The sequence below is a fragment of the Typopeltis vanoorti genome, chromosome 9, assembly GCF_054136105.1.
Source record: "Typopeltis vanoorti isolate ZY-2024b chromosome 9, IOZ_Tvanoo_1.0, whole genome shotgun sequence".
NCBI lineage: Eukaryota > Metazoa > Arthropoda > Arachnida > Uropygi > Thelyphonidae > Typopeltis > Typopeltis vanoorti.
In genome coordinates, this window is record NC_143557.1 from 84,494,868 (window position 1) to 84,520,181 (window position 25,314).

Genomic DNA, 25,314 nt, shown 5'->3' on the forward strand with positions numbered 1-25,314 from the left:
CTTTGTCGCTCACCTCCGGATCCTCTACACCACTTCTTCATCCCATACAATCCTGGTGTTGCTAGATCTGTGTGCAGTAGTCCAGATGTGGCCTTATTAAAGCCTTACATAAGGGATTGTGTTCTTCACCAACCATGTAATCTGATGTGTTGCTTTAGCTACTTTTGCAATATGCCCTATAAATTTCAACTCCATGTCTGCACCCCCCCCCCCCCCAAGTCTCTGCCCTCATCTGTTTTTTGCAGTTCATTTCCATCAATATAGTACACAGCTTATGATCTTTTCTTTCCAAAATGCATCACCTTACACTTGACCACATTAAACTGGCAACCATTTATCTTTTCCCCTACTGCTAGTCTATTTAAGTCTTCCTGCAGGATATCATATCTACATCACTTTCATTTACCATTGCTCTTCCCAGTTCAGCATACTCAAAATATTTTTCCTATATCGTTGATGTACAAATTAAACAACAGAGGACCAAGTACTGAGCTTTGTGGTACACCAGTGGGAACCTGCCTTCTCCTAGACTCAACTCCATAAACCACTCTTTAATATCCATCCATCAGCCACCTTTTAATCCATAATCACCATATTCACATCCATTCCTATTTGCTCCAATTTATGCAACAGAGTTCTATGTGGAATCCTGTCAAATGCCTTTGGGAAATGGCTACTCAATTATCATTGGGTAGCCATTTCCCTTATCTAACTCCATTGACACCTTATTATAAAAAATAAGCAGATTACTAAAGCATGATCTACTCTTTACAAAACTACTGTCCCTCAAACTTTTCTAGATTGTAGCACACTTGGTAATGCAAATTTCTGTCATGGCACACTTGTCTTCTTAATGCAGGACTCTTGTGTAATTAATCATAAATTTATAGTATTTCACAGTTTACACTCTGACTATATTCAAATTCTATTGCAATATATATTTATATAGTAAGACATGACAAAAATGAAAACTTTTAGAGAGAGATTTTAAATTTTACTATTTGAGTGCCTTGTTTTTGATGATACCTTGATGACATAAGCATTATGTATTACTGGTGGTCGATTGGTAATGCTTTATAAGATTATTACACTTTTTTATAAAATCTTTATCAAGTAGCTTTATTTTTATCCTCCTACATGTTTTGCCAATCTGTTTCTATTGGCATCCTCAGGGAATACAAATCAGTAAGCACAAAATGAAGGTTACAGACTAGGTTATAACCGATGGTTCTAAATCATACAAAAAATTGGTATTGTGCGTAACAATGTACGTGTCTCGTTAACGTGAGTTATTCGTGATGACTCATGACGTAATTGTTATGAAAGTTCATTTCTTTGATGTTTAAGGATCTGATAAAAGTTTTCCAAATTTCTGGTAAAATTAGACCTTGATTCTTGTTTAGGTTTTCAGTTTTACGGGCGACTGTAGCTGCTTCTTTAAAGGTTCTTGAATGGTAGTTATCTTCTATGTATGGCATAAGGCTCTTATCCCACTCAATGTGATGGTTAGTAGAGGCAAAGTGGCATGAAAGGCCTGAAATGTCTTGTCTGTTATTTCTGACATATCCTATGTGTTCTTTCTTTCTCGTAATGTTTTAATGTAGCATTTGCAACAAAATAAACCAATGTGACTTATTCTTGATTATGATTCTCTCTTTCTCTCTCTCTCTCTCTCTCAGCTTGCCTCATGCTGTGGCATCAGACTCAGATTTTCCTTTCGAACTTTTTCGCATGCACTAACAATTCTTTTATATCTTCTCACATACCACACTTGTCACCTGTTAAATTTTGCACTGTTTATTTATTTGTTTATTTTGTACCAGCCAAAATAAACATCTCTTTCACCTTCACCCTCTGCATCTTATAGCAGCACTAACATCCTTAATCTTTGCACCAGGATAACATGATTTCATCACACTCTCTTCAACCACTCCTCTTTTCAGTGAATCACAGTACAAAATCCAATCCTTATTCTCATGCTTTTTTTCTTTCATACTATGCTTTCTCACCTCTTGCATCTCCCCCCCCCCCTTCTTTCGCTTCTGTGTTATACCATCCACCAGGCATTTCTTCAACCTCTCAGTTTCACATTTTTTTCTGTGGAGAATTCTCCTGAAATACATTATATTTTCCATTACCATCTGGTCATTCTCTTCATTTGGCCAAGGCAATTGGTCATAACTTTTGCCCAACACTACTCAAACCTCCATCATACCCAGATGGTGCTATTGGATTATCACCCACATTAAAAGCCGATCTTCTGGTTTCACACTTTGCCTCCAGTGCATGCATAACTTAATGGTAAATGCCTCCCCCCCCACCCAACCATTTCAGATGCCCAATACATATCATTTTGCCAGAAAGAAATCAGAAAAATATTCTCCAAATTAGATACAAAAAAGTCTCCTAGTCCTGATGCCATTCCTCCAATTGTCCTGAAGGTTTATGCACCAGAACTGACTCCTATCATATGTCATCTGTATATACTCTCTCTCTCTCTCCACTCTAATTTATCCTACAGCCTGGAAATTAAGCTATGTTCAATCTCTTTCCAAGAAGAGTGACAAATCACTGCCATCAAACTACCACCCTATCACTCACCTCAGTTCTATCTAAAGTAATGGAGAGAACCATCAATTCCTAATTCCTACACTACCTCGAAGGCAACCAGCTAATAAATGACCACCAGTATGGATTCGCTGCCAATCAACAGGAGATTTACTCACATATATCACTCATCTCTGAACAAATGCTATGAGAACGTTTAGTGAATCTCAAATGGTTGCACTTGATATCTCCAAAGCTTTTGACCGGGTCTGGCACAAATTCTTTATCCTCTTGCCATTCAACTAATGCCAGGGATCCACAAGGTTCTGTTCTCTCACTAACCTCCAACCTAATACACAGTTTTGCAGATGATAGCACATTGCACTTCTCTCTTTCATTTGATAAATCTTACTCTACACAAATCACTTCAACCTGCAGAACATCAACCATCACTGTCCTCAATTCTGATCTCTGAGCCATCCTACTATGAGGTTCAGATAACCTCATCAACTTCAATGTTTACAAAACCCAGTTTTGCTTTATTTCTCACCAAAAAAAAAAAAAAAAAAAAGAACCATTTTCTTCCTGTATTATCTTTGACACACAAATTTCCAGACAAGATGAGATTTTTATGTTTGGAATTACCCTGACATCAAGCCTCTCCTGCGTGTGCGTGCACACACACACACACACACACACACACACACACACACACACACACACACACACACACACACACACACACACACACACACACACACATCACAACCATTGCATCCTCAACTTCTAAAAAAAGGTTGGAATTCTGTTTTTAATCACCTTGACATCAAGCCTCTCTTGCATCCTCAGCTTCTAAAAATCTAAGATTTCTCTTATGCCCGAGATATTACTTTACCTCTGAACAGCTATTAACCTTTTACAAATCATAAATCCACCGAGCTATTGATGAGATGGATTTATGATTTGCTTGACTCTGTACAGAGGAAGGCAGATTGATTAATAACCCATCTCTTATCAGCTCACTCCCTTAACTTTTACACAGGTGTTTGGTTTTGGCAATATGGCATCATCAAATTCCTGCCATGTACCCTCAAGGGGTGTACAGGATATGATAGTACTACATGAAAAATTTACATCATTACTAACTTCCTATCTACAATTTTCCTCCAGATCAGTCTGTTACTTTTCAAGACTCCAAGATTATCAGATCTTATATTTCTGTTGTCTAAGGCACTTTGTACCATATCAATCCACCTATATCTTGGTATTCCTCTGGGTCGTTTTCCTGCCAACCTGGCAGAGAACACTTGTTTTGCTAATCTTTCTTCACCCATTCTGTTTAAGTGACCATACCACCTGAGATTAGCTCTGCTAACGCATTCTTGGATGCTGACAATGTCAAGTTCTTTTCTAATATCCTCATTTTTAATATGATATTGCCATTGATGCCATCTGTTTGTACCTCTAATATTTCTCAGGATTCTCATATCTACAGTCTCTAGTCTTTGGTCACTTCTGACCCAGCTCTCAGATCCATAAGTTAAAACTGTTTGAACACTGTCTTGTATACAGCTAATTTAGTGTTCCAAATAATTTCTCTCTTATTCCATATGAATTTATTCAATTGACTTCATACCACACCAGCTTTATTGATTCTGTTGTCTATTTCCATATTTAATTTACCATCTTCACTAAAAATTGTGCCTAAGTAGCTGAAATGTTTTACTTGTTCCACAGGTTCTCATTTCACAACACAGTTGACATGACCTCTCAACTATTTGTCTATTTGTCATAAAGTGAAGATCTGATCCTGGCAGCCTTTATTTGGCCTGAATCCAGCTTGTTCTTCACCGAGCTTTTCTTCCATAATTCTTCTCAACTGTTTCTCAAGTATACTTGTATATATCTTATGAGGAACACTCAATATGGAAATACCTCTGTAATTCTCACATTTAGTTTTATTTCTCTTTTTATATATGGGTACTATGAGAGCTCTACTCCAATCATCGGGAATTCGTCCCTCTGTCCAGGCCTTCTGAACTATGCAGTGCAGCCACTGCAAGATTTTTATACCACCATACTTCAGCATTTCTGGTCGAATATCATCTACTCCTGCTGCCTTTCCACATTTCAAGACTTTGATGGCTTTTTCTAAATCAATTATGGATATGTATTCTTGACTGTATGCCTGTTGAGTGTTTTTTACCACTGTGCTATCACTGCTTGTTTCATTTAGCAATTTCTCGAAGTAATTACTCCATTCTTTAAGGATATCATTTTCTCCTGTTTTTATGTCACCTTTATCATCTCTAATGCCTTTTACAGCACTCTTTCCTCCATTCCTAAGCTTCTTCAACAACCTCCAGAATATCTTACCACCTTCTTGATATTTATTTTCTATGTTCTTGCCAGAGTCCACCCATGACTTTTGTTTAGCTAGTTTTATACAGTGTTTGGCTTTCTTACATTTGTCTCTGTATTCTCTAAGAGCACAAGATGACTTATTTGCCAGGAACTTTTGATATGCTTTCTTCTTTTCCTTCACTACCTCTTTAACTTCCTGTGTCCACCATGCAGTTCTGATTTTTCTATCCTTGCAGACAACCTCACCACATGCCTCTCTGGCTGAATCAATCAAGGTTTTCTTCAAGGCTTGCCATGAATCTCCAAGTTTGGTTCCTGTTCTCAAGCTCTTTAATTTTTTTCTTCAATAATCTTGGTGTATTTTAGTCTACAGTTCACATCTGAAAGTTGCTTAACTTTTATTAGCTTTAAAACTTTTTTACATTTTATTCTTTTCAATATGAAATTCAATTTTATCCTGCTCAAGACTAAATAGTGATCACTTCCAATTTCAAATCCTCTGTACACTTTGGTGTCCTGCACCAGTGGGGAAACATCACTATCAACAATAACAGTCAATGAGACTTTTCTTGCCTCTTCTCTGTATGTGAATTTGTGTACATTTTTATGTTGGAACATGATGTTAGTAATAATCAGTCCATGTCCTGAGGAGAAATCCAACAGGTATTTGCCATTATTATTAGCTTTGCTCTTTTCTCCAAATTTTTCCAATATATTTTTGTATGTCTGACAATCATTTCCTACTCTGCTATTTAGATCCCCAACAAGGACCAACTTTTTCATTGTGCCAGTTGCTTTCTCTAAATCCTCAAAAAATTTCTCCACTTCTACCTTAGTAGAACCTTCTGTGGGACCATAGGCACAAATAAGTCTCATTGTCCAGTTCCCCATTCTGATATTTGCCCACATCACTCTACTTGAGACTGACTGCCATTCAAGAAGATTAGCCTCGTATTTTGTGTTGAATACTATGGCTACTCCTTCTTTTCCTTGATTGTTATTGCCTGAATATAACATTTTGTATTTATTGCTCAGAAAGATCTCATCAGTTTTTGTCTTTTTTGTTTTAGTCATCCCTATTATGTCGATATGGTACTTATCTAATTCCTCAGCTAGCTCCATTTTTTGGCATTCAGCATTGCATTCAGCATTGCTGAATGCAATGCCAAATTTTTGGCATTCAGCAAAAAATCAGAACTGCATGGTGTCCACCATGCAGTTCTGATTTTTCTATCCTTGCACACAACCTCACCACATGCCTCTCTGGCAGAATCAATCAATGTTTCTTTCAGAGTTTGCCACTGAATCTCCAAGGTTTGATTCCTGTTCTCAAACTCTTTCATTTTCTTTTCAATAATATTTCTGTATTTTAGTCTACAGTTTACATCTGAGAGCTGCTCAACTTTTATTCGCTTTAAAACTTTCTTACATGTTATTCTTTTCAATATGAAATTCAATTTTATCCTGCTCAAGACTAAATAGTGATCACTTCCAATTTCAAATCCTCTGTACACTCTGGTGTCCTGCACCAGGGAGAAAACATCACTATCAACAATAACATAGTCAATGAGACTTTTCTTATTCCTAGCCTCTTCTCTCCATGTGAATTTGTGCACATTTTTATGTTGGAACATGGTGTTAGTAATAACCAGTCCATGTCCTGAGCAGAAATCCAACAGATATTTGCCATTATTATTAGCTTTGCTCTTTTCTCCAAATTTTCCCAAAATATTTTTGTATGTCTCGCAATCATTTCCTACTCTACTATTTAGATCCCCAACAAGGACCAACTTTTCCTTTTTCATTGTGTCAGTTGCTTTTTCTAAAGCCTCAAAAAATTCCTCCACTTCTACCTTAGTAGAACCTTCTGTGGGACCATAGGCACAAATAAGTCTCATTGTCCAGTTCCCCATTCTGATATTTGCCCACATTACTCTACTTGAGACTGACTGCCATTCAAGAAGATTAGCCTCGTATTTTGTGTTGAATACTATGGCTACTCCTTCTTTTCCTTGATTGTTATTGCCTGAATATAACATTTTGTATTTATTGCTCAGAAAGATCTCATCAGTTTTGGTCTTTTTTGTTTCAGTCACCCCTATTATGTCGATCTGGTACTTATCTAATTCCTCAGCTAGCTCCATTTTTTGGCATTCAGGCTTCTTATGTTGATAGTACTAATTTTCAATTCTGGTGATATGGAGTTAGATTATGTTTTAGGATTTGTTCCAGTAGCTGACTTTTGGCTGTTCACCCTGGTTCCTTGGTGAAAACGACGAGGGGCCTTGTTTAACCAGGCAATGCTCCAGCCAGCATGAAATTTTTCATTTTGTACCATTATTTTGTATTTTGGTTTAAGCCAATAAGTATACAATTTGGTCGGCTAAATCCCATATTTCCAGCCCATCCTCGTTCGTTCAGTATCCAGGTAGAGATATAACAGGGTGCAGCATGAGAAGGTGAGGATTGGACATTAAGTCAGAAGCCCTGGTCGGTTCTCTGCATTCCTTTAAAGGCTATATGGAGGTCTTCTCTCAGTTATACAGCTTTGACCTTGAAGCATCCCTTGGCAATATGTGTATTTTATAAATATTTTCATTGCAAATGTTCAGCTAAAATAGCATCAATAATTCCCCCACTCATTACTAAGTTTGTTAGAAGACATTCAGCTGCCACCTAACATTTCTTCACAGTACACCTCGAAACTCATTAAACAAGTTTCTTTTCCTCTTCCTTCATCCCTGCTACTGCTGTATTTGTGGAACAGTCTTTCCCCTTATGTGTTTCCCAAAGAATACAGTAACAGGTTTTTAAATCATGTAAACAAGTTTCTCCTTTCCAACTATTACCCATACATGTTTATTAAATACTATTATTTATAGCAACGTTTATCTTAAACCAGGATAGGGGGATAGCTGTTCATTTGATCCTAAAGCTGGAATCAAGGCAGTTGAGGTATATATAAAAGTAGTACATCCACTTTTTATTTGTATAAAAATTTTGTTAGCTGCACATACATATTAACTTTTTTCCAGATGAATTTCATTCTAAGTATAATGGATGAATATTCTGATGATAAAAATCAGTCATTCTGAAGATATATATTCAACTCTAACTAAAAAGAGTGACAAGACTAGTAATTATTAAAAAAAATACTAGTCTTGATCAGTAGAGTTTTCAGAGTTGAACTCTTCTGTTATTTATTAATCATCATCATACGTATCAAGGATTTAGGCCTAGCATGGTCTGTTCTAGCCTTAGAAGTCATCGTTGAATCGTTTAAGAGGACATCCTGGTTTTCTTTTTCCTAATGGCTTGTACTTTAAGGCTTGTTTTGGTAATCTTTCTGTTTTCATTCTTTGAACGTGTTCCATCCATTTATGTTTATATTTTTTAATTTTTTTCTATTACTGGTTCTTGGTTTAATTCTTTCATAATATCTTCATTTCTTTTGTGATCAAATAGGGTATACTTTGCAGTTTTTCTCATAAACTTCATTTCTGCTGTTGTTGATCTTTGTTTGTCTTTTTGTTTTATTGTCCAGATTTCGCTTCCATACATTAAGACCGGTAGGGCTAATGTATTGTATACTTTTAGCCTGGTTTGTTTTTGAACTAGGTTTGGTTTAAATATAGAGTTAATTACACCTGTTATTTTTAAATATTTTGCAATTTTTACATTTATATCTTTTTCATTTTCATATGTGATCATACATCCTAGGTAGTTAAATGAATTCACCTGTTCTAAGATCTTGTTATCTATTACTATTTTAGTTCTTACTGGATCTTGTCCTTTAAAGGCCATAGTTTTTGATTTTTCCGTTGATATTATCATACCATAATCTTTGGATATCTCATTTAGATTAAAAATAGCTTTCTGTAAGTTATCTTCAGAATTTATAATTATTATTTGGTCGTCTACAAAGAGGAGAGTGTTTAAGTTGACTGTAGGTGAAAGTTTAATTCCTTGATGTAAATTTTTACTCCATTTTATTATTATTTCATTTAAGTAGATATTAAAAAGAGTTACTGAGAGGGAACATCCCTGTCGGATCCCTTGGTTTATCTCTCTTGTATATGATAGCTCGTGGTTTAATCTTATTTGTATTTGATTATTTTCATATATACTTGTGATAGCTTTTAGGATATTATTTGATATTTGTCTTTCTTTTAATATGTTAAATAATGTGTTTCTTTTAACTTTGTCAAATGCTTTTTCAAAGTCAATAAATGCAATATGTGTTTCTAAATTATATTCTCTTCTTTTCTCTATTATTAATTTTAGGCAAAAGGCTGGGTCTATACATGATCGTCCTTTTCTAAATCCATTCTGTACCTCTAGAATAAAGTTTTCGGAATATTTCATTAGTTTGTTATTTAAGATTCTGCTATATATTTTGTAACAAGAATTTAATATACTGATACCTCTATAGTTTTTAGGGTCATCTCTATTACCTTTTATAAGGATAGGAATCACAATTGCTTTTTTCCGTTCTATTGGGGGGGGATACCAGTTGAGTAAATTTTATTTAAAAAAAAATAATAAGTCTTTCTTTGAATCTTGTTCCTGCGTATTTATATTTATATATTATTTATTAATCACCTTAGATTATAGGAAAATGGTCAATTGCCATACAAGGACACAAAAAAAGTAAAGTTTAAGCACCTCAATGTCAGTTTCAAGCATGGCCCTGAGTAAAAATTCATGTGGTTTTGATGATTCTATGTTATTTTTGACCATCAAACGTATGAAAATTGACATAAACTGGATTTTATTGGCCGAAGGATTTTATTTGATACAACGTAAGAAATACCAACAAGTTTCGCCAACTTAGCTGTTTGGCATCTTCAGGGTGAATAAAAGAGATACAAAACGATTTAAATGCTTAAACTGTTCATGAAGCAATGAACCTAATAACAATTGTATTTTTTACAAATACAGAAGAAAGCATACATTAAATGCATGTAGAGTGTATGATGTCAACTGTTGTTATGCAGGAACATTCTGTAATTAGCAGCGAAATTTAACTCTGCTGTGCTCAATGATCTTATGAGGGTCTTCCAAATATCAGCTAGAATTAATCCTTGGTTTGTATTGAGGTTGTGTTTAGAACAGATGACTGTTATGGCTTCTTTTATATATTGGGAGTGGAAATCTTCCTCGAAACATGGCATGCAGCTTTTGTCCAAATTAGATGGTATGGTTTGTCCTAGAGAAATGAAGGGGGTAACCCAGAATTATCTTCTCTGTTATTGTTTACGTCTCCTATGATCTTTTTTTCCAATGTCCAAACTTCTTGAGGTCTGACCAATGTAATTTAATCCACATGAACAAGGGATGTTATAGACACTGGCATATTTGAAGAAGGCATTACTGTCTTTCGGAGATCTTAAAAAATAGCGGATAGTCTAAAAGTATCTGTTGGATTTCTGCTCAGGACATGGACTGGTTATTACTAACACCATGTTCCAACATAAAAATGTGGACAAATTCACATGGAGAGAAGAGGCAAGGAATAAGAAAAGTCTCATTGACTATGTTATTGTTGATAGTGATGTTTTCTCCCTGGTGCAGGACACCAGAGTGTACAGAGGATTTGAAATTGGTAGTGATCACTATTTAGTCTGGAACAGGATAAAATTGAATTTCATATTGAAAAGAATAACATGTAAGAAAGTTTTAAAGCGAATAAAAGTTGAGCAGCTCTCAGATGTGAACCGTTGACTAAAATACACAAAGATTATTGAAGAAAAAATGAAAGAGTTTGAGAACAAGAACCAAACCTTGGAGATTCAGAGTTTGAGAACAAGAACCAAACCTTGGAGATTCAGTGACAAGCCGTGAAGAAAACCCTGATTGATTCAGCCAGAGAGGCATGTGGTGAGGTAGTCTGCAAGGATAGAAAAATTAGAACTCCATGGTGGACACAGGAAGTTAAAGAGGCAGTGATGGAAAGGAAGAAAGCATATCAAATGTTCTTGGCATATAAGTCAGCTTGTGCTCTTAGAGAATACAGAGACAAATGTAAGAAACCTAAACACTCTGTAAAACTAGCTAAACAAAGTCATGGGAGGACTTTGGCAAGAACATAGAAAATAAATATCAAGAAGGTGGTAAGATATTCTGGAGGTTGTTGAAGAAGCTTAGAAATGGAGGAAAGAGTGATGTAAAAGGAGTTAGAGATGATAAAGGTGACTTAAAAATGAGAGAAAAAGATATCCTTGAAGTATGGAGTAATTATTTTGAAAAATTGCTAAATGAAACAAGCAGTAATAGCACAGTGGTAAGAAACACTCAACAGGCATACAGTCAGTAAAACATATCCATAATTGAAGTAGAAAAGCCATCAAAGGCTTGAAATGTGGAAAGGCAGCAGGAGTAGATGATATTCGACCAGAAATGCTGAAGTATGGTGGTATAAAAGTCTTACAGTGGCTGCACTGCATAGTTCAGAAAGCCTGGACAGAGGGACGAATTCCCGATGATTGCAGTCGAGCTCTCATAGTACTCATATATGAAAAGGGAAATAAAACTGAATGTGAGAATTACAGAGGTATTTCCCTACTGAGTGTTCCTGGCAAGATCTATGCAAGTATACTTGAGAAACGGTTGAGAAAAATTGTGGAAGAAAAGCTTGGTGAAGAACAAGCTGGATTCAGGTCAAATAGAGGCTGTCAAGATCAGATTTTCATTTTACGAAAAATAGTTGAGAAATCATGGGAATATACCAAAGATCTGTATTTAAGTTTTGTCGATTTGGAAAAGGCATATGACAAGGTGCCAAGAGAGAAGCTATTCAATCTGCTACAGTTATATGGTGTCAATGGGGCATTATATCAAGCGATACTTAGTCTTTATTTGAGTTGTAAGTCAGCAATTAGAATTGAAGGAAGTACAGGAAGATGGTTTAATGTCAAATCTGGTGTGAGACAAGGATGCACATTATCCCCACTGTTATTCATTATCTATATGGATCACATTATGAAAGAAAGTAGTATTAAACATGATATCAGAATTGGAGATGTTAATGTCAGCTCTTTGCTTTATGCGGACGATGTTATACTTATCAATAAATTCGCTACAAGTCTGCAAGATTCCCTGACTAAATTGAATAACTGTTGTAATAGATATGGTATGAAGTTCAGCATTAAAAAGACAAAGACAATGAAAATAGGTAGAATTGTTGAAAATGTCAACTTTGTTTTGAATGAGGAATCTGTGTAACAAGTAAAACATTTCAGCTATTTAGGCAAGATTTTTAGTGACGATTGTAAATTAAAATTAAAATTAAAATTGGAAATAGACAACAGAATCAGCAAAGCTGGTATGGTGGGAAGTCAATTGAATAAATTCATATGGAATAACAGAGAAATTAGTGGGAACACTAAATTAGCTGTATACAAGACAGTGTTCAAACCAGTTTTAACTTATGGATCTGAGAGCTGGGTCAGAAGTAAAACACTTGACCAAAGACTAGAGACTGCAGATATGAGAGGCATGAACAGATGGCATCAATGGCAATATCATATTAAAAATGAGGATATTAGAAAATCACTTGACAGTGTCAGCATCCAGGAATGCGTTAGCAGAGCTAATCTCAGGTGATATGGTCACTTAAACAGAATGGGCGAGGAAAGATTAGCAAAACAAGTATTCTCTGTCAGGTTGGCTGAAAAACGACTCAGAGAAAGACCAAGATATAGGTGGATTGATACGGTACAAAGTGCCTTAGACGTTAGAAATATAAGATCTGATAATGTTGGAGTCTTGACAAGTAACAGACTGATTTGGAGGAAAATTGTAGATAGGAAGTTAGTAATGATGTAAATTTTTCATGTAGTACTATTATATCCTGTACACCCTTTGAGGGTACATGTCAGGAATTTGATGATGATGATGATTGCTCACACACTCTCCTTATACAGGTTCCAAGGATGGCCTCTTGTTCTTCCCCTGTCTCCACCCATTCTATAAAATATCTGATTGATCTGCATAAATCTGGGAATAATCCTCTACAACTTATATGGCTCAAGCATGTCCCCCACACCGTCTATCCACTAAACTCTGCAATTTGCATTCCCTCAGTCCGCCTTCATGCTCTACATTCTAGAGATCAGAAACCAATTTAGTCAATCATCTGTGAATTTGTTCCAACAACTCTTCATCCTTTTGAAAATCTGATGACTAAATATGCATACAATAATCCATAGGTGGTCTGATCAAAGCCTTATACAAAGGAATTATAACATCCTTACTCCCATGTCAGTGTATTTTGCATCATTGCTACGCACTGTGTTTTCCTTACAGTTTTAACAAAAATGTCCCCAACATATCAAGTCCAACCATACCATCTGTGCTTTGCAAACTTTGAAATCTTAACTTTGCTATGTTGAGTGTAGCCCATTCATTTGCTTCAAATCCTCCTTGAATTGCTACAACAACTATTATACTCCATGTAGTTCTTCCTAACTTTCCATCATCTGCAAATAACTATATATCACTTTTCAAGCCTTTCCCAGGTTCATTTACTTACCAATTAAACAGCAGCAGTCTCAAAAGACCCTTGGAGCATACCACTAGTGGCTTTCGTCTTCTATGATATTATTTGCTGAGACAGCCAATCTCCCATCCAGTGCACCAAACGTCTATCCAAACCTGTCTGTTCCAGTTTAATTACCAGCTTGTCATGTGGCAATTTATCAAAGGCTTTAGCAAAATCTAAATATACCACAGTGTATGCTTCCCCATTATTCATTGCACTTGTCACCTTGTTATAGTAAGTCAGTAGATTACTAAAACACAACCTTCTTTTAGCAGACTCATGCTGTCCACCAAAGAGAATGTTGTCGTCATCGACCCAGTTCTGAATCCCGGTTCTCACTTGCCTCTCTAACACCTTTACCGCAACTCCAAACATACAGATTGGTCTGTAATTCAACGCCTTAGTCTTATCATACCCTTTATGAAGCAGAAGAACTTTGTTCGATTAGAATCCCTTTGTTGAGGCTTAAGTGTTGTGAAGAATTCATGTCGGAGGCTTAATGGAATATTATCAGCACTGAGAAAGGATTAAAACTAATTTTAATGCTTCCAATATTTCATCTCAGTCACAAAGACATCTTCAAGGATTACAAATAACTTTTTATAACAACACACACAAATACAATACAATGATAAGTAAAACAAGTGAGTGAAACTAAAGTCCTATGGTAGTGCACACTCTATGGGCGTTTGCAGGTGGCCAGGATATAAAGAAGGATCTTTGATAATTAGCGTTTCCCAAATTTTGGGAAGTTTTATGTAGCCATATTTGTTTAAATTAGGTTGATTCATGAGTGCAGATGCAGATTTAAAAATCAGTTTTTTTTTTTTTTTTTTTTTTTTTTTTTTTTTTTTTTTTTTTTTTTTTTTAAATTTACAATGGTAGTGCATTGTTGTTTTTTTTCAGGAGATCCTGTGTGTAGTATCCAGAACATGATTTGCAAGACTAGATTTACCATAATCGTGATTGCAGATGTATGACATGTGTTCTTCTAACCAGATGGCTGCTGATCTGCTGTCTGTCTGTCTGAAGTAAGCCAGCTTACAGGAACAAGGTACTCTATATACACCAGGCACTGAGAGAGAGGAGGGAGCTGATCTTTGGTAGATCAGATAAGGGTAGTAAGTTTACGTAAACTTACTACCCTTATCCGTTCTACCAAACATTACATCCATGGCACATTAGAAAAAATAACTAGGTCCTTAAAGTACAACCTCCACATAGCATTTAAGTCTCACCATAAACTTACTACCCTTATCTATTCCACCAAAGATCAGCTCCCTCCTCTCTCAATGCCTGGAGTATATATAGAGTTCCTGTAAGCTGGCTTACTTTGGACAGACAGTCAGATCAGCAGCTATCCAGTTAGAACACATCTGCAATCATGATTATGGTCAATCTGGCCTTGCAGACCATGTTTTGGATACAACCTACGGGATCTCCTGGAAAAAAAATCACCATGCTCCACCATAGTAAATTCAAAAAAGAAAGACTGTTTTTTTGAATCTGCACCTGCACTCAGGAATCAACGTAATTTAAACAAATATGGCTGCATAAAACTTCCCAAAATTTGGGAAAGCTTAATTAACAGAGATCCCTCTTTACATTCCAGGCCACCTTCAAATGCCCATAGAGGGCGCACCACCTAGATAGGACTAGGTGGTGTGCTCTAGTCTTATCCTTTCTCAATGCTGATAATATTCCATTAAACCTCCAACATGAACAATTTTGCTCTCTTTCCACTCATTTGCAACTTGGGCAAGTCTAAGACTCAAGTTAATATTAATTCCATGAAACATTCCCTCATGACATGCAGTGATATACCATCAATTCCTACAGCTTTATTTACTGCCCACTCACCATCAGAGGTTCCCCCCCCCATGCTTCCCACTACTATCAAGTCCTGCGTGATGTTACTTTCATGAGGATTAAATACCTTTATGAACTGCTCGTTTGACATTTCTACTATATCCTTCTCAGTGGTTATCATTCTACCATTCTTTCTACCCAGTATTATCTTTCCTTAATCATTCTTACAGAAGTCCTCGTATGACTAGCCATCATCCATATAATCACCTCATGGTCACCCCTCACCAACTGGAGGGTGATTAAGTACCTCATTTACAATAGCATCCTGTGTTGAGATAATCAAATCCAAGACCCTTGATCTGTATGTACCCTCTGTTACATATTGCATAAGGTAGTTGTCCCTCAAAAACTCAAGAAATTCATTCTCTTTGCTCTCAGATGTTGTCTCTTCATTCTAGTCTATGATTAGAATCACCCATAATGATCACTCTTTCTTAGCAGCTAGACTGATTTGCCTATTTCCTTCTCACTGCCCTCCATATTACCAAGTCTATAACAACACCCAAGTAGATACTTCATTCTGTTCACCTCCACCTCACACCATACTGCTTCAAAACCACTGCCACTGTTCACTCCTTTCATCTCCACGTTAGTTGAAGATAACTTCTCTGCTACCATCAACAGTGCTCTTCCCTCCCTTCTGTCTTGCTTATCCTCATGAAAAACACCATATCCATCTCTCTCTTCCTCAGAACGTCATCTTCATCTAACTGTGTCTTACTCATTCCCATAATTTTTGGCTGAATATACTTTATTAATGCCACAATTTCATTTCCTTTATTTTGAATACTTCTGGCATTTATAAACATATATATTAGTTTATTTCTGGTTCTATAACAACCTCCCCATCTCCACTCAGATGTGCCCCCCCCCCAGCTGCCTATATCTATCATCACTGATCTTACACCTCCCCTCAGACCTGTTTGTTTCCACCACATCTCTGGTCATCCCAATCCTATGTTGTACTCACATACCTCTGCTTCCATATCCATCATCCACTCTTCTCACACTATATCTCCCTGTCTACCCTGACCTTCCCTATTTGTCCTGTGTTCCTTTTCTCTCATTCTCTTCACTCATGCCATTCACCTCTATATTCACAAGCTCTTCTATTCTACTTAACTGCTGTTCCATGTCAACTCTCACTTTCTCAGGTATTCAATTCACTTCATTCATATATCTCTCTCTCTCTCTCTTTCTTTTGCAGCAACAGTTTTTCCATCTGACTCACACCAAATCCATTCAAATGCAGCCCAATTCTTTTATGCATCTTCATCTGTCCTTCAAATTCATCCAACACATTCACAAATTTAATTCCTTTCTCTTCACACATTTCAGCTAGTACACCATTCATAATCCTTGCTTGCTACTGCATCTCATCTCATTGCTATCATATCTGGACAACACACTGACTACCTTTCCTGTCACACTTATCGTTTATTTACTCTCCTTAGTAACTCCTAATATCCATCCTTATATTCTCCTTGTTGCTATTCAGATCATTTGTGTCTACTACCACTTTCAATTCTCTTGCTTGCTCTTCCTCGTATCCAGTGCTTCAATAGCTCTGTTCACTCTAACCCCTGGAAAGCAAATCCTATATACCTTCTCATTTCACACTTCTAATAATCGAATATCATTACATAGTCACTCTCAAATCATTGGACATCTCTTTCCTACTGCCATCTTTTATTCCAGCCTTCCTTTTGATTCCTTACATACCTGTTAATCTCTTCATTTTACTCAAGTTATACTCATCTTCGCCAACTCTGCTTTCATATCCTGAGTTATTTTCTCACTGCTTTTTGCTATCTCTACCAGATTGATCACACTTTCATCCTTGCTACCTATGTTGCTCATTATCTTACAGTCTGTTGGTTTAACTTTCACATATGCTATCTTACTGCTACTTTCAATTACATCATTTATATTCTTTCACATTTCTTTCACCATGATTTGAACCCCATTCATTCTAATACTTTTGGTTTCATGGCTTTCAGTATCTCCCATTACTTCAGTTTCTCGGTTTCAACAAATTTTGCATATTTGGTTTGTAGCACATCTACAACACACCCACCCACACACACACTCTCTTTACGCTGTCACTCTTATACCACAATCCATTTTCTCATAGCAATGAATACATAGCACATGCACACTACATTTCACACAATCCCCCCATATCAAACCCTCTGTACAACGATGTCTTATCAACCATTGTTCTCGTTCACATTGGTGCCATGAATAACACAATTTATCTATTGTACACAGTATAAATATATAAAAAATAATAAACACAGTCATACACAAGTACAATTGGTAATTATCAATTTAGCAGTTTGGTAAGAAAGCCAAACTTCTGAATTAACTTACATTTCTAAAAAAAAAAAAAAGTAGGAACAACAATATAATTCCGAAGTTTTTAGGTTACCAGTCGTATCAAATTCTGACCAATAAAACCCAGTTCGGTTATCTTATTAAATCAATATTAAAACAGTAACTTAGCTGTGTAATCATGCAGTCCATCCATTAGTTTTTTTCATGTTTTCTCTACTATTTGTCTTAAAGCAAAAATCTGATCCTGACAACCCCATTTGGCCTGAAACTGGCTTGTTCTTCTTCAAGCTTCCCATCCACAGTTTATCTTAGCCTTTTTTGAAGTATACATGCATAATTCCTCTGTAATTTTCATATTGTTTTATTTCCCTTTTTTATAGATATATGCTATGAGAGCTCTACTCCAATCACCTGGAATTCAACCCTTTGACCAGGCCTTCTGAATTATGCATTGTGCCATTTTAACACTTTTATTATTATTATTATGTGACACCTCCAAGGAGTCTACAAACTCATCCCGCTACGGCACACCACTCCACTACACCACAACCCACTTTCTCCTCTACTTATACCTCCATATTTGAGCATTTCTGGTTGAATATCATATACTCTAGTTGTCTTTCCACATTAAAAGTTTTTATACTTCAAATATTGATATGAACTTCTAATTTCAGGGGTAGGGTCAAAGCTGTATAACTGAGAGGAGACCTCCACATATCCTTTAAAGGAATGCAGAGAACCAACCAGGGCTTCTGACTTAATGTCCAATCCTCACATTCTCGTGGTGCACCCTGTTTGGGTATCTACCTGGATACTGAACGAACAAGGATGGGCTGGCAATTTGGGATTTAGCCAACTGAATTGTATTCTTATTGGCTTAAACCAAAATACGAAATGATGGTACAACATGACAAAATTTCATGCCGACTGGGACATCGCCTCGTTAAACAAGGCCCCCCCCCCTATTGTTTTCACCGGGGAACCAGGGTGAACAGCAAAAAGTCAGCTACTGGAACAAATCTGAAAGAACACCTCAACTCAACATCACCAGAGTTAAAGATCGGTATTATCAACATAAGAAGCCAGAATGGCAAAGAAATGGAGCTAGCTGATGAATTAGATAAGTACCAGATCAACATAATAGGTGTGACTGAAACAAAAAAGGCGAAAACTGGTGAGATCTTTCTGAGCAGTAATTACAAAATGTTATATTCAGGCAATAGCAATCAAGGAAAAGGAGTAGCCATAGTATTCAACACTAAATACGAGGATAATCTTCTTGAATGGTAGGCAATCTCAAGTAGAGTGATGTGGGCAAATATCAGAATGGGGAACTGGACAATGAGACTTATTTGTGCCTATGGTCCCACAGATGGTTCTTCTAAGGTAGAAGTGGAGAAATTTTCGAGGCATTAGAGAAAGCAACTGACACAATGAAAATGGAAAAGTTGGTTCTTGTTGGGGATCTAAATAGCAGAGTAGGAAATTATTTTCAGACACACAAATATTTTGGGAAAATTTGGAGAAAAGAGTAAAGCTAATAATAATGGTAAATACCACCTTTTGGATTTCTGCTCAAGATATGGACTAGTTATTACTAACGCAATGTTCCAACATAAAAATGTGCACAAATTCACATCGAGAGAAGAGGCAAGAAATAAGAAAAGTCTCATTGACTGTTATAGTTGATAGTGATGTTTCCTCACTGGTGCTGGACACCAGAGTGTACAGAGGATTTGAAATTGGAAGTGATCACTATTTAGTCTTGAGCAGGATAAAATTGAATTTCATATTGAAAAGAATAAAATGTAAAAAAGTTTTAAAGCTAATAAAAGTTAAGCAACTTTCAGATGTGAACAGTAGACTAAAATATACAAAGATTATGAAGAAAAAATGAAACAGTTTGAGAAGTTGCCACTGAATCTCCAAACCTTGTTGATTCAGTGGCAATCTTTGAAGAAAACATTGATTAATTCAGCCAGAGAGAGGCATGTGGTGAGGTCGTTTGCAAGGATAGAAAAATCAGAACTCCATGGTGGACACAAGAAATTAAAGAGGCAGTGAAGGAAAAGAAGAAAGCATATCAAAAGTTCCTGGCAAATAAGTCAGCTTGTGCTATTAGAGAATAATAAGAAAATTTATCTTCTTATATTAGATAAATATAAGAAAGCTAAACACTGTGTAAAACTAGCTAAATAAAAGTCATGGGAGGACTTTGGCAAGAACTTTGAAAATAAATATCAAGAAGGTGACAAAATATTCTGGAGGTAGGTTGAAGAAGCTTAGAAATGTAGGAAAGAGTGCTGTAAAAGGAATTAGAGATGATAAAGGTGACATGAAACGGGAGGAAATGATATCCTTGAAGTATGGAGTAATTACTTCGAAAAATTACTAAATGAAACATGCAGTGATAGCACAGTGGTAAAAAATACAGTTAGGAATATATATCCATACTTGAAGTAGAAAAAGCCTTCAAAGGCTTGAAATGTGGAAAGGCAGTAGGAGTAGATGATATTTGACCAGAAATGCTGAAGTATGGTGGTATAAAAGTCTTACAGTGGCTGCTCTGCATAGTTCAGAAGGCCTTTTGACTATTTTAACCACTCATTCAAGTCTTGTTTAACTCATGGTAGCCATATATAAAAAAGAGAAATAAAACTGAATGTGAGAATTACAGAGATATTTCCCTACTTAGTATTCCTGGTAAGATTTATGCAAGTATACTTGAGAAATGGTTGAGAAGAATTGTGAAAGAAAAGCTTGGTAAAGAACAAGCTGGATTCAGGCCAAATAGAGGCTGTCAGGATCAGATCATCACATTACGTCAAATAGTTGAGAAATAATGGGAATATAACAAAGATCTGAATTTAAGTTTTGTCGATCTGGAAAAGGCATATGACATGGTGCCAAGAAAGAAGCTATTCAAAACACTACAGTTATATGGTGTCAATGGGGCATTATATCAAGCAATACTTAGTCTTTATTTGAGTTGTAAGTCAGCAGTTAGAATTTAAGGAAGTATAGGAAGATGGTTTAATGTGAAATCTGATATGAGATTAGGATATACATTAACCCCTCTGTTATACATTATCTATATGGATCACATTATGAAGGAAAGTGGTATTAAACATGATATCAAAATTGGAGATGTTATTTTTAGCTCTTTGCTTCATGCGGACCATGTTATACTTCTAAATAAATACGCTACAAGCCTGCAAGATTTTCTGACTAGATTGAATAATTGTTGTAATAGATATGGTATGAATGTTAGCAATAAAAAGACAAAGACTGAAAATAGGCAGAATCGTTGCAAATGTCAACTGTGTTGTGAACGGAGGACCTGTGGAACAAGTAAAACATTTCAGCTACTTCAACACGATTTTTAGTGAAGATGGTAAATTAAATATGGAAATAGACAACAGAATCAACAAAGCTGGTATGGTAGGAAGTTAATTGAATAAATTCATATGGAATAATAGAGAAATTAGTGGATCACCAAATTAGCTGTATACAAAACAGTGTTCCAACCAGTTTTAATTTATGTATCTGAGAATTGGGTCAGAAGTAAAGTACTTGACCAAAGACTAATGACCTCAGATATGAGAGTCCTGAGAAAATTAGAGGCGTGAACAGATAGCATCAATGGCAATATCATATTAAAAATGAGGATATTAGGAAAGATCTTGACATTGTCAGCATCCAGGAATGCGTTAGCAGAGCTAATCTCAGGTGCTTAAATAGAATGGGCGAGGAAAGATTAGCAAAACAAGTGTTCTTTGCCAAGTTGGCAGGAAAACAACCCTGAGGAAGACCAAGATATAGGTGGATTGATACAGTACAAAGTGCCTTAGACGATAGAAATATGAGATCTGATAATGTTGGAGTTTACATTGAACAGACTGATTTGGAAGAAAATTGTAGATTGGAAGTTAGTAATGTAAATTTTTCATGTAGTACTATCGTATCCTGTACACCCCTTGAGGGTACATGTCAGGAATTTGATGATGATGACTCCTTATTTCATTCCTCTTGACTATTTTTACCACTCAGTCAAGTCTTGTTTAATTCAGTAATCTTTTAAATTAATTACACTCGATATCTGGAATATCTTTTTTTCTTTAATTGTAACTAAGTTGAAAATTAATAAATTTTCAATGATTAATTTTAAGGAAATATTCTTGAAATATTTTCACTTTCAACATGAATATTTCTTTCTTTAGATCCCCACAGATGGCTTGGTGTTACGTGGCTGGTATAGTACTGTCACTTTAGCTGTGTATGGAGTATTGACCAAGGTGGTCAAAGATCGTTCTTCGCCACCACCTCCACCTCCTCCACAGCAGCATAGAGCAATTGGTATGAATTGTATTTAATTAAAGTAGTATGATCTTATGTCCTTTTTTGTACTAAATTTAATGTAAAACACAAAAGAGATGTAAAATGTATAAAGATAATTGTATTATTACTATGTGAACATATGAATAATTATGATTAGAGTGAGTAGCCAACATTAATGAACTCTGAAAACAGGCTATAATTCCTTTATGATAAAGAAAAAAAAATATTCTCATAAATAGTAGGATTGGGTTGGGGTGGGGGTGATACTCTTCTTCTTACATAGTTCAATGGTTATTGCACTGGTTGAGACTATAGCATAATGCCGCTGGACTATGCTGATTTCTTTATTTCATATTATTTATTTATTATTTATTTAAATATTGTTAAATTATTACTATATTAAAAATTAAGAGAGACTGGCCATATAGGTAGATGAGGGAAAGGAATACAATTAAAATAATGAACTTGTGATATAGCAGTTGGACTACAAAGCAGTTTGCTATAGTGAATTTTTTTTAAAAATAAGATTGTTTGAGTAGATTTTGATTTGTACTTTTTAGTTTGTTTGTTATAGTGGTATTGGACTGTATTGAAGACAGAAGAATAACTAAATACTAAATTATCTTACCCTTTCTCAGGAGAAGGTGTAAGAAAAGATAGGATTAAAGAGATTAAGCTGTATTGTTTCTATGAATTTTATCTTTGGGCAGACTGAATGCTATCAAAAATCTACAGGAAGTTATTATTACACAGGGTAAAAGTCTCAAAAAGATTTTACATTTTTGGCTGGTTGATTGGTTAGAAAACAGATTAAAGTAAATTAAAGTACAGAAGTAAATTCAGACTTAAGGTGGTCTTAGAATGACTCTCTCTCCCAGATTGTTAGCAATTAGTACTGCCATACTTGAAGTTAGGGAAGTGTTTCATAGCTGATGCAGATTCCAAACATAGATGTCATTAGCATGTCTGAGAGACTATGTTGCACTGTTTTCTTCTACACTTTCATTTTGTGTGAATGCACATCCAAAGAGTAGTCTACTATTCCTATCCTATTATACAGATGATTGCAGATGTACATTGGGCTGCCAGTATAGAGACCACATATTTGAAAATGAAGAACAGATCAAGATTAGCCTTTCACATAAGCAACACAGACTGCCAAGTATTATGCAAAAAATAGAAATGCTGTACATTGAAAATAACTTTTATTTAATGAAGCCTGAGAAATGCACTGTAAATCTGACATCCTTGGACCTGGGATATGACATGCATTATGCCACAGAATGTGACAGCAGTAGCTAGCTCTTGTTCTGTCATCACTTGCATATTGTTTAATTCAGCAATTTTCAGTTATAATATTAAAATGTTGAAATTCATTAATTTTTTTATGTGTAGTTATTCTTTCTAGTTTTTTAATCAGTTAATGCAAAACCTTTCCTCCAATGAATTATGAAACTAGTCTGGTTTTATTGTTATTTGAATTAAACTAGTTCTTATTACTAAATATGTGGTCTCCATATTGGCAGTCCAGTGAACAGTTTAAATCATAGAAATACCAGACTTCAGTTGTAGATGTATGGTCTTCAAGACAGATGTTAAATGGATCTACCAGTTATATATAGTGGATTAAGTTGCAGGCAGAAGGAACTTTATAGACTTCATGATGTACAAGAAGATGAAGACATCTTTAGCTGGAAGCATGGTTTTGAAAAGTAGCACTAGGTTTATATTCTCAAATAACTTTTGCAATAACCATGTGATAATTTCACTGTGCCAGAACTTTATGATCATGAGTGCTTCTCTGTTGAATGCATCAGTTTTACAATCTATAGTCTCAGTAACAAAATTTCAGAAATGCTGCCATTCGATGAGAATCTACTTGTCAAAAAAATTATGGTTAGGATATCATTGAAAGATAAACCACCAGATACTCCACAGAAAAGAAATTAATACTTTGGAATCCACTGAAGTAAGTTAAATTTACTAAATTATATTAACACATTAGATGATGTATTGAACATTTTCCAGAGCAAGAAATGGACACTGGCCATCTGTACTCCCCAAAACATTTGATAAATATAAACCTGAAAAAAAAAGTAAGCATTAACCTCTATGAAATTGGACAAGTCTATGAAGCCTAAACAATAGGAAAAATTTTACAGTGGAACTGATTGCCAGAATACCTGATATCAGGATCCTATTGCAGAAACACAAGCCCTTCTATTTCTCTCAGCAGCAAACCTATTTAAAACCCAGTGAGTAACCCCACCTTCTGGAATTTCACTGTTTGTAAAGACAGGACCAGCGATAGTCCTGCTCATGGTGAAACAGCTATCCTAGTGGCCAATCATGCTCCTTTCCATCATGTTCACATGTTCAGCTTAATGCTGTTCTGGAAGCATTAGCGATTTGCCTGTCCATGGGATTTCTTATTACAGTATGTTCCATATATATATCCATTCTATATATATAAAAAGATAAGCCGAAATTTGAAACGTTTTTATGTCATGTTTTGAAACGTCCAACAATTTGTTTGCCTTCATGAGACAACAATTTTATCATTTCAGGATCACAACAATCAAACTCATTGTCGACCATTAGAACAGTACGTGTTAGTATTCATTACTGTAGCATAACTGATTATATAGTAAATATTTTATTTTCATTTCGTGATTTTGAATTAATAAAGTGAGGCTCATAAAGAACCGGCCTACCAGCCCGGAACTCGGGGGAGTTGGGCGGCGTAGGCGCCGGGGGGGGGGAGCCCCCCTAGTGTGTATGTGTATATATATATATATATATATATATATAACCACCAGGTTAGGAGTTAAATGAGATTGAACTTGATAATCTTAAGTTGCAAATACCTCTGCCGATACTTCTCATGGGTGACTTTATGGGCACAACTATCTGTGAGGTAGTGCCAACATGAAAGGACAAGGTCTATCATTGAGTGAATGTTTGACAGTCTTGACTTCTCCCTTCTTAATAATATTCAACATCTCTTCTTTATGCCTACTCACCCATGTTCTGCAGTAGATCTCACAATCTATTCCAATTGCGATGTCGAAGAGAACATACATGGAATGCAATGATTTTTCTGTTATTGGCACTATGTCTTCAAAGGAACTGTGTTCTCTAACATGGAGAAGCCCATGTTTAAAATGAGCCAAGCTAATTGGAATACTTTTCCCACCTTGCAAAATTTAATGCTGAAGGAGTCAGTCAATTACTTATCAAAGAATCAGTGACATATGTAACAGATTGTATTGTTCAGGCAGAAACAGCTGCAATTTCAAAAACATCTCAATTTTCAC

The 25,314-nt window shown here is 35.7% G+C and overlaps 1 protein-coding gene across 1 annotated transcript in view; it reads left to right on the top strand.

Annotated features, from left to right (window-relative positions):
• vir (VIR_N domain-containing protein) overlaps positions 1-25,314 on the top strand; it is a 630,458-nt gene that overhangs the window by 54,105 nt on the left and 551,039 nt on the right. Inside the window, exon 5 of the mRNA XM_090397685.1 lies at positions 21,880-22,015. Coding sequence (XP_090253811.1) covers positions 21,880-22,015 — 136 coding nt within the window. The remainder of the gene's footprint in view (positions 1-21,879; positions 22,016-25,314) is intronic.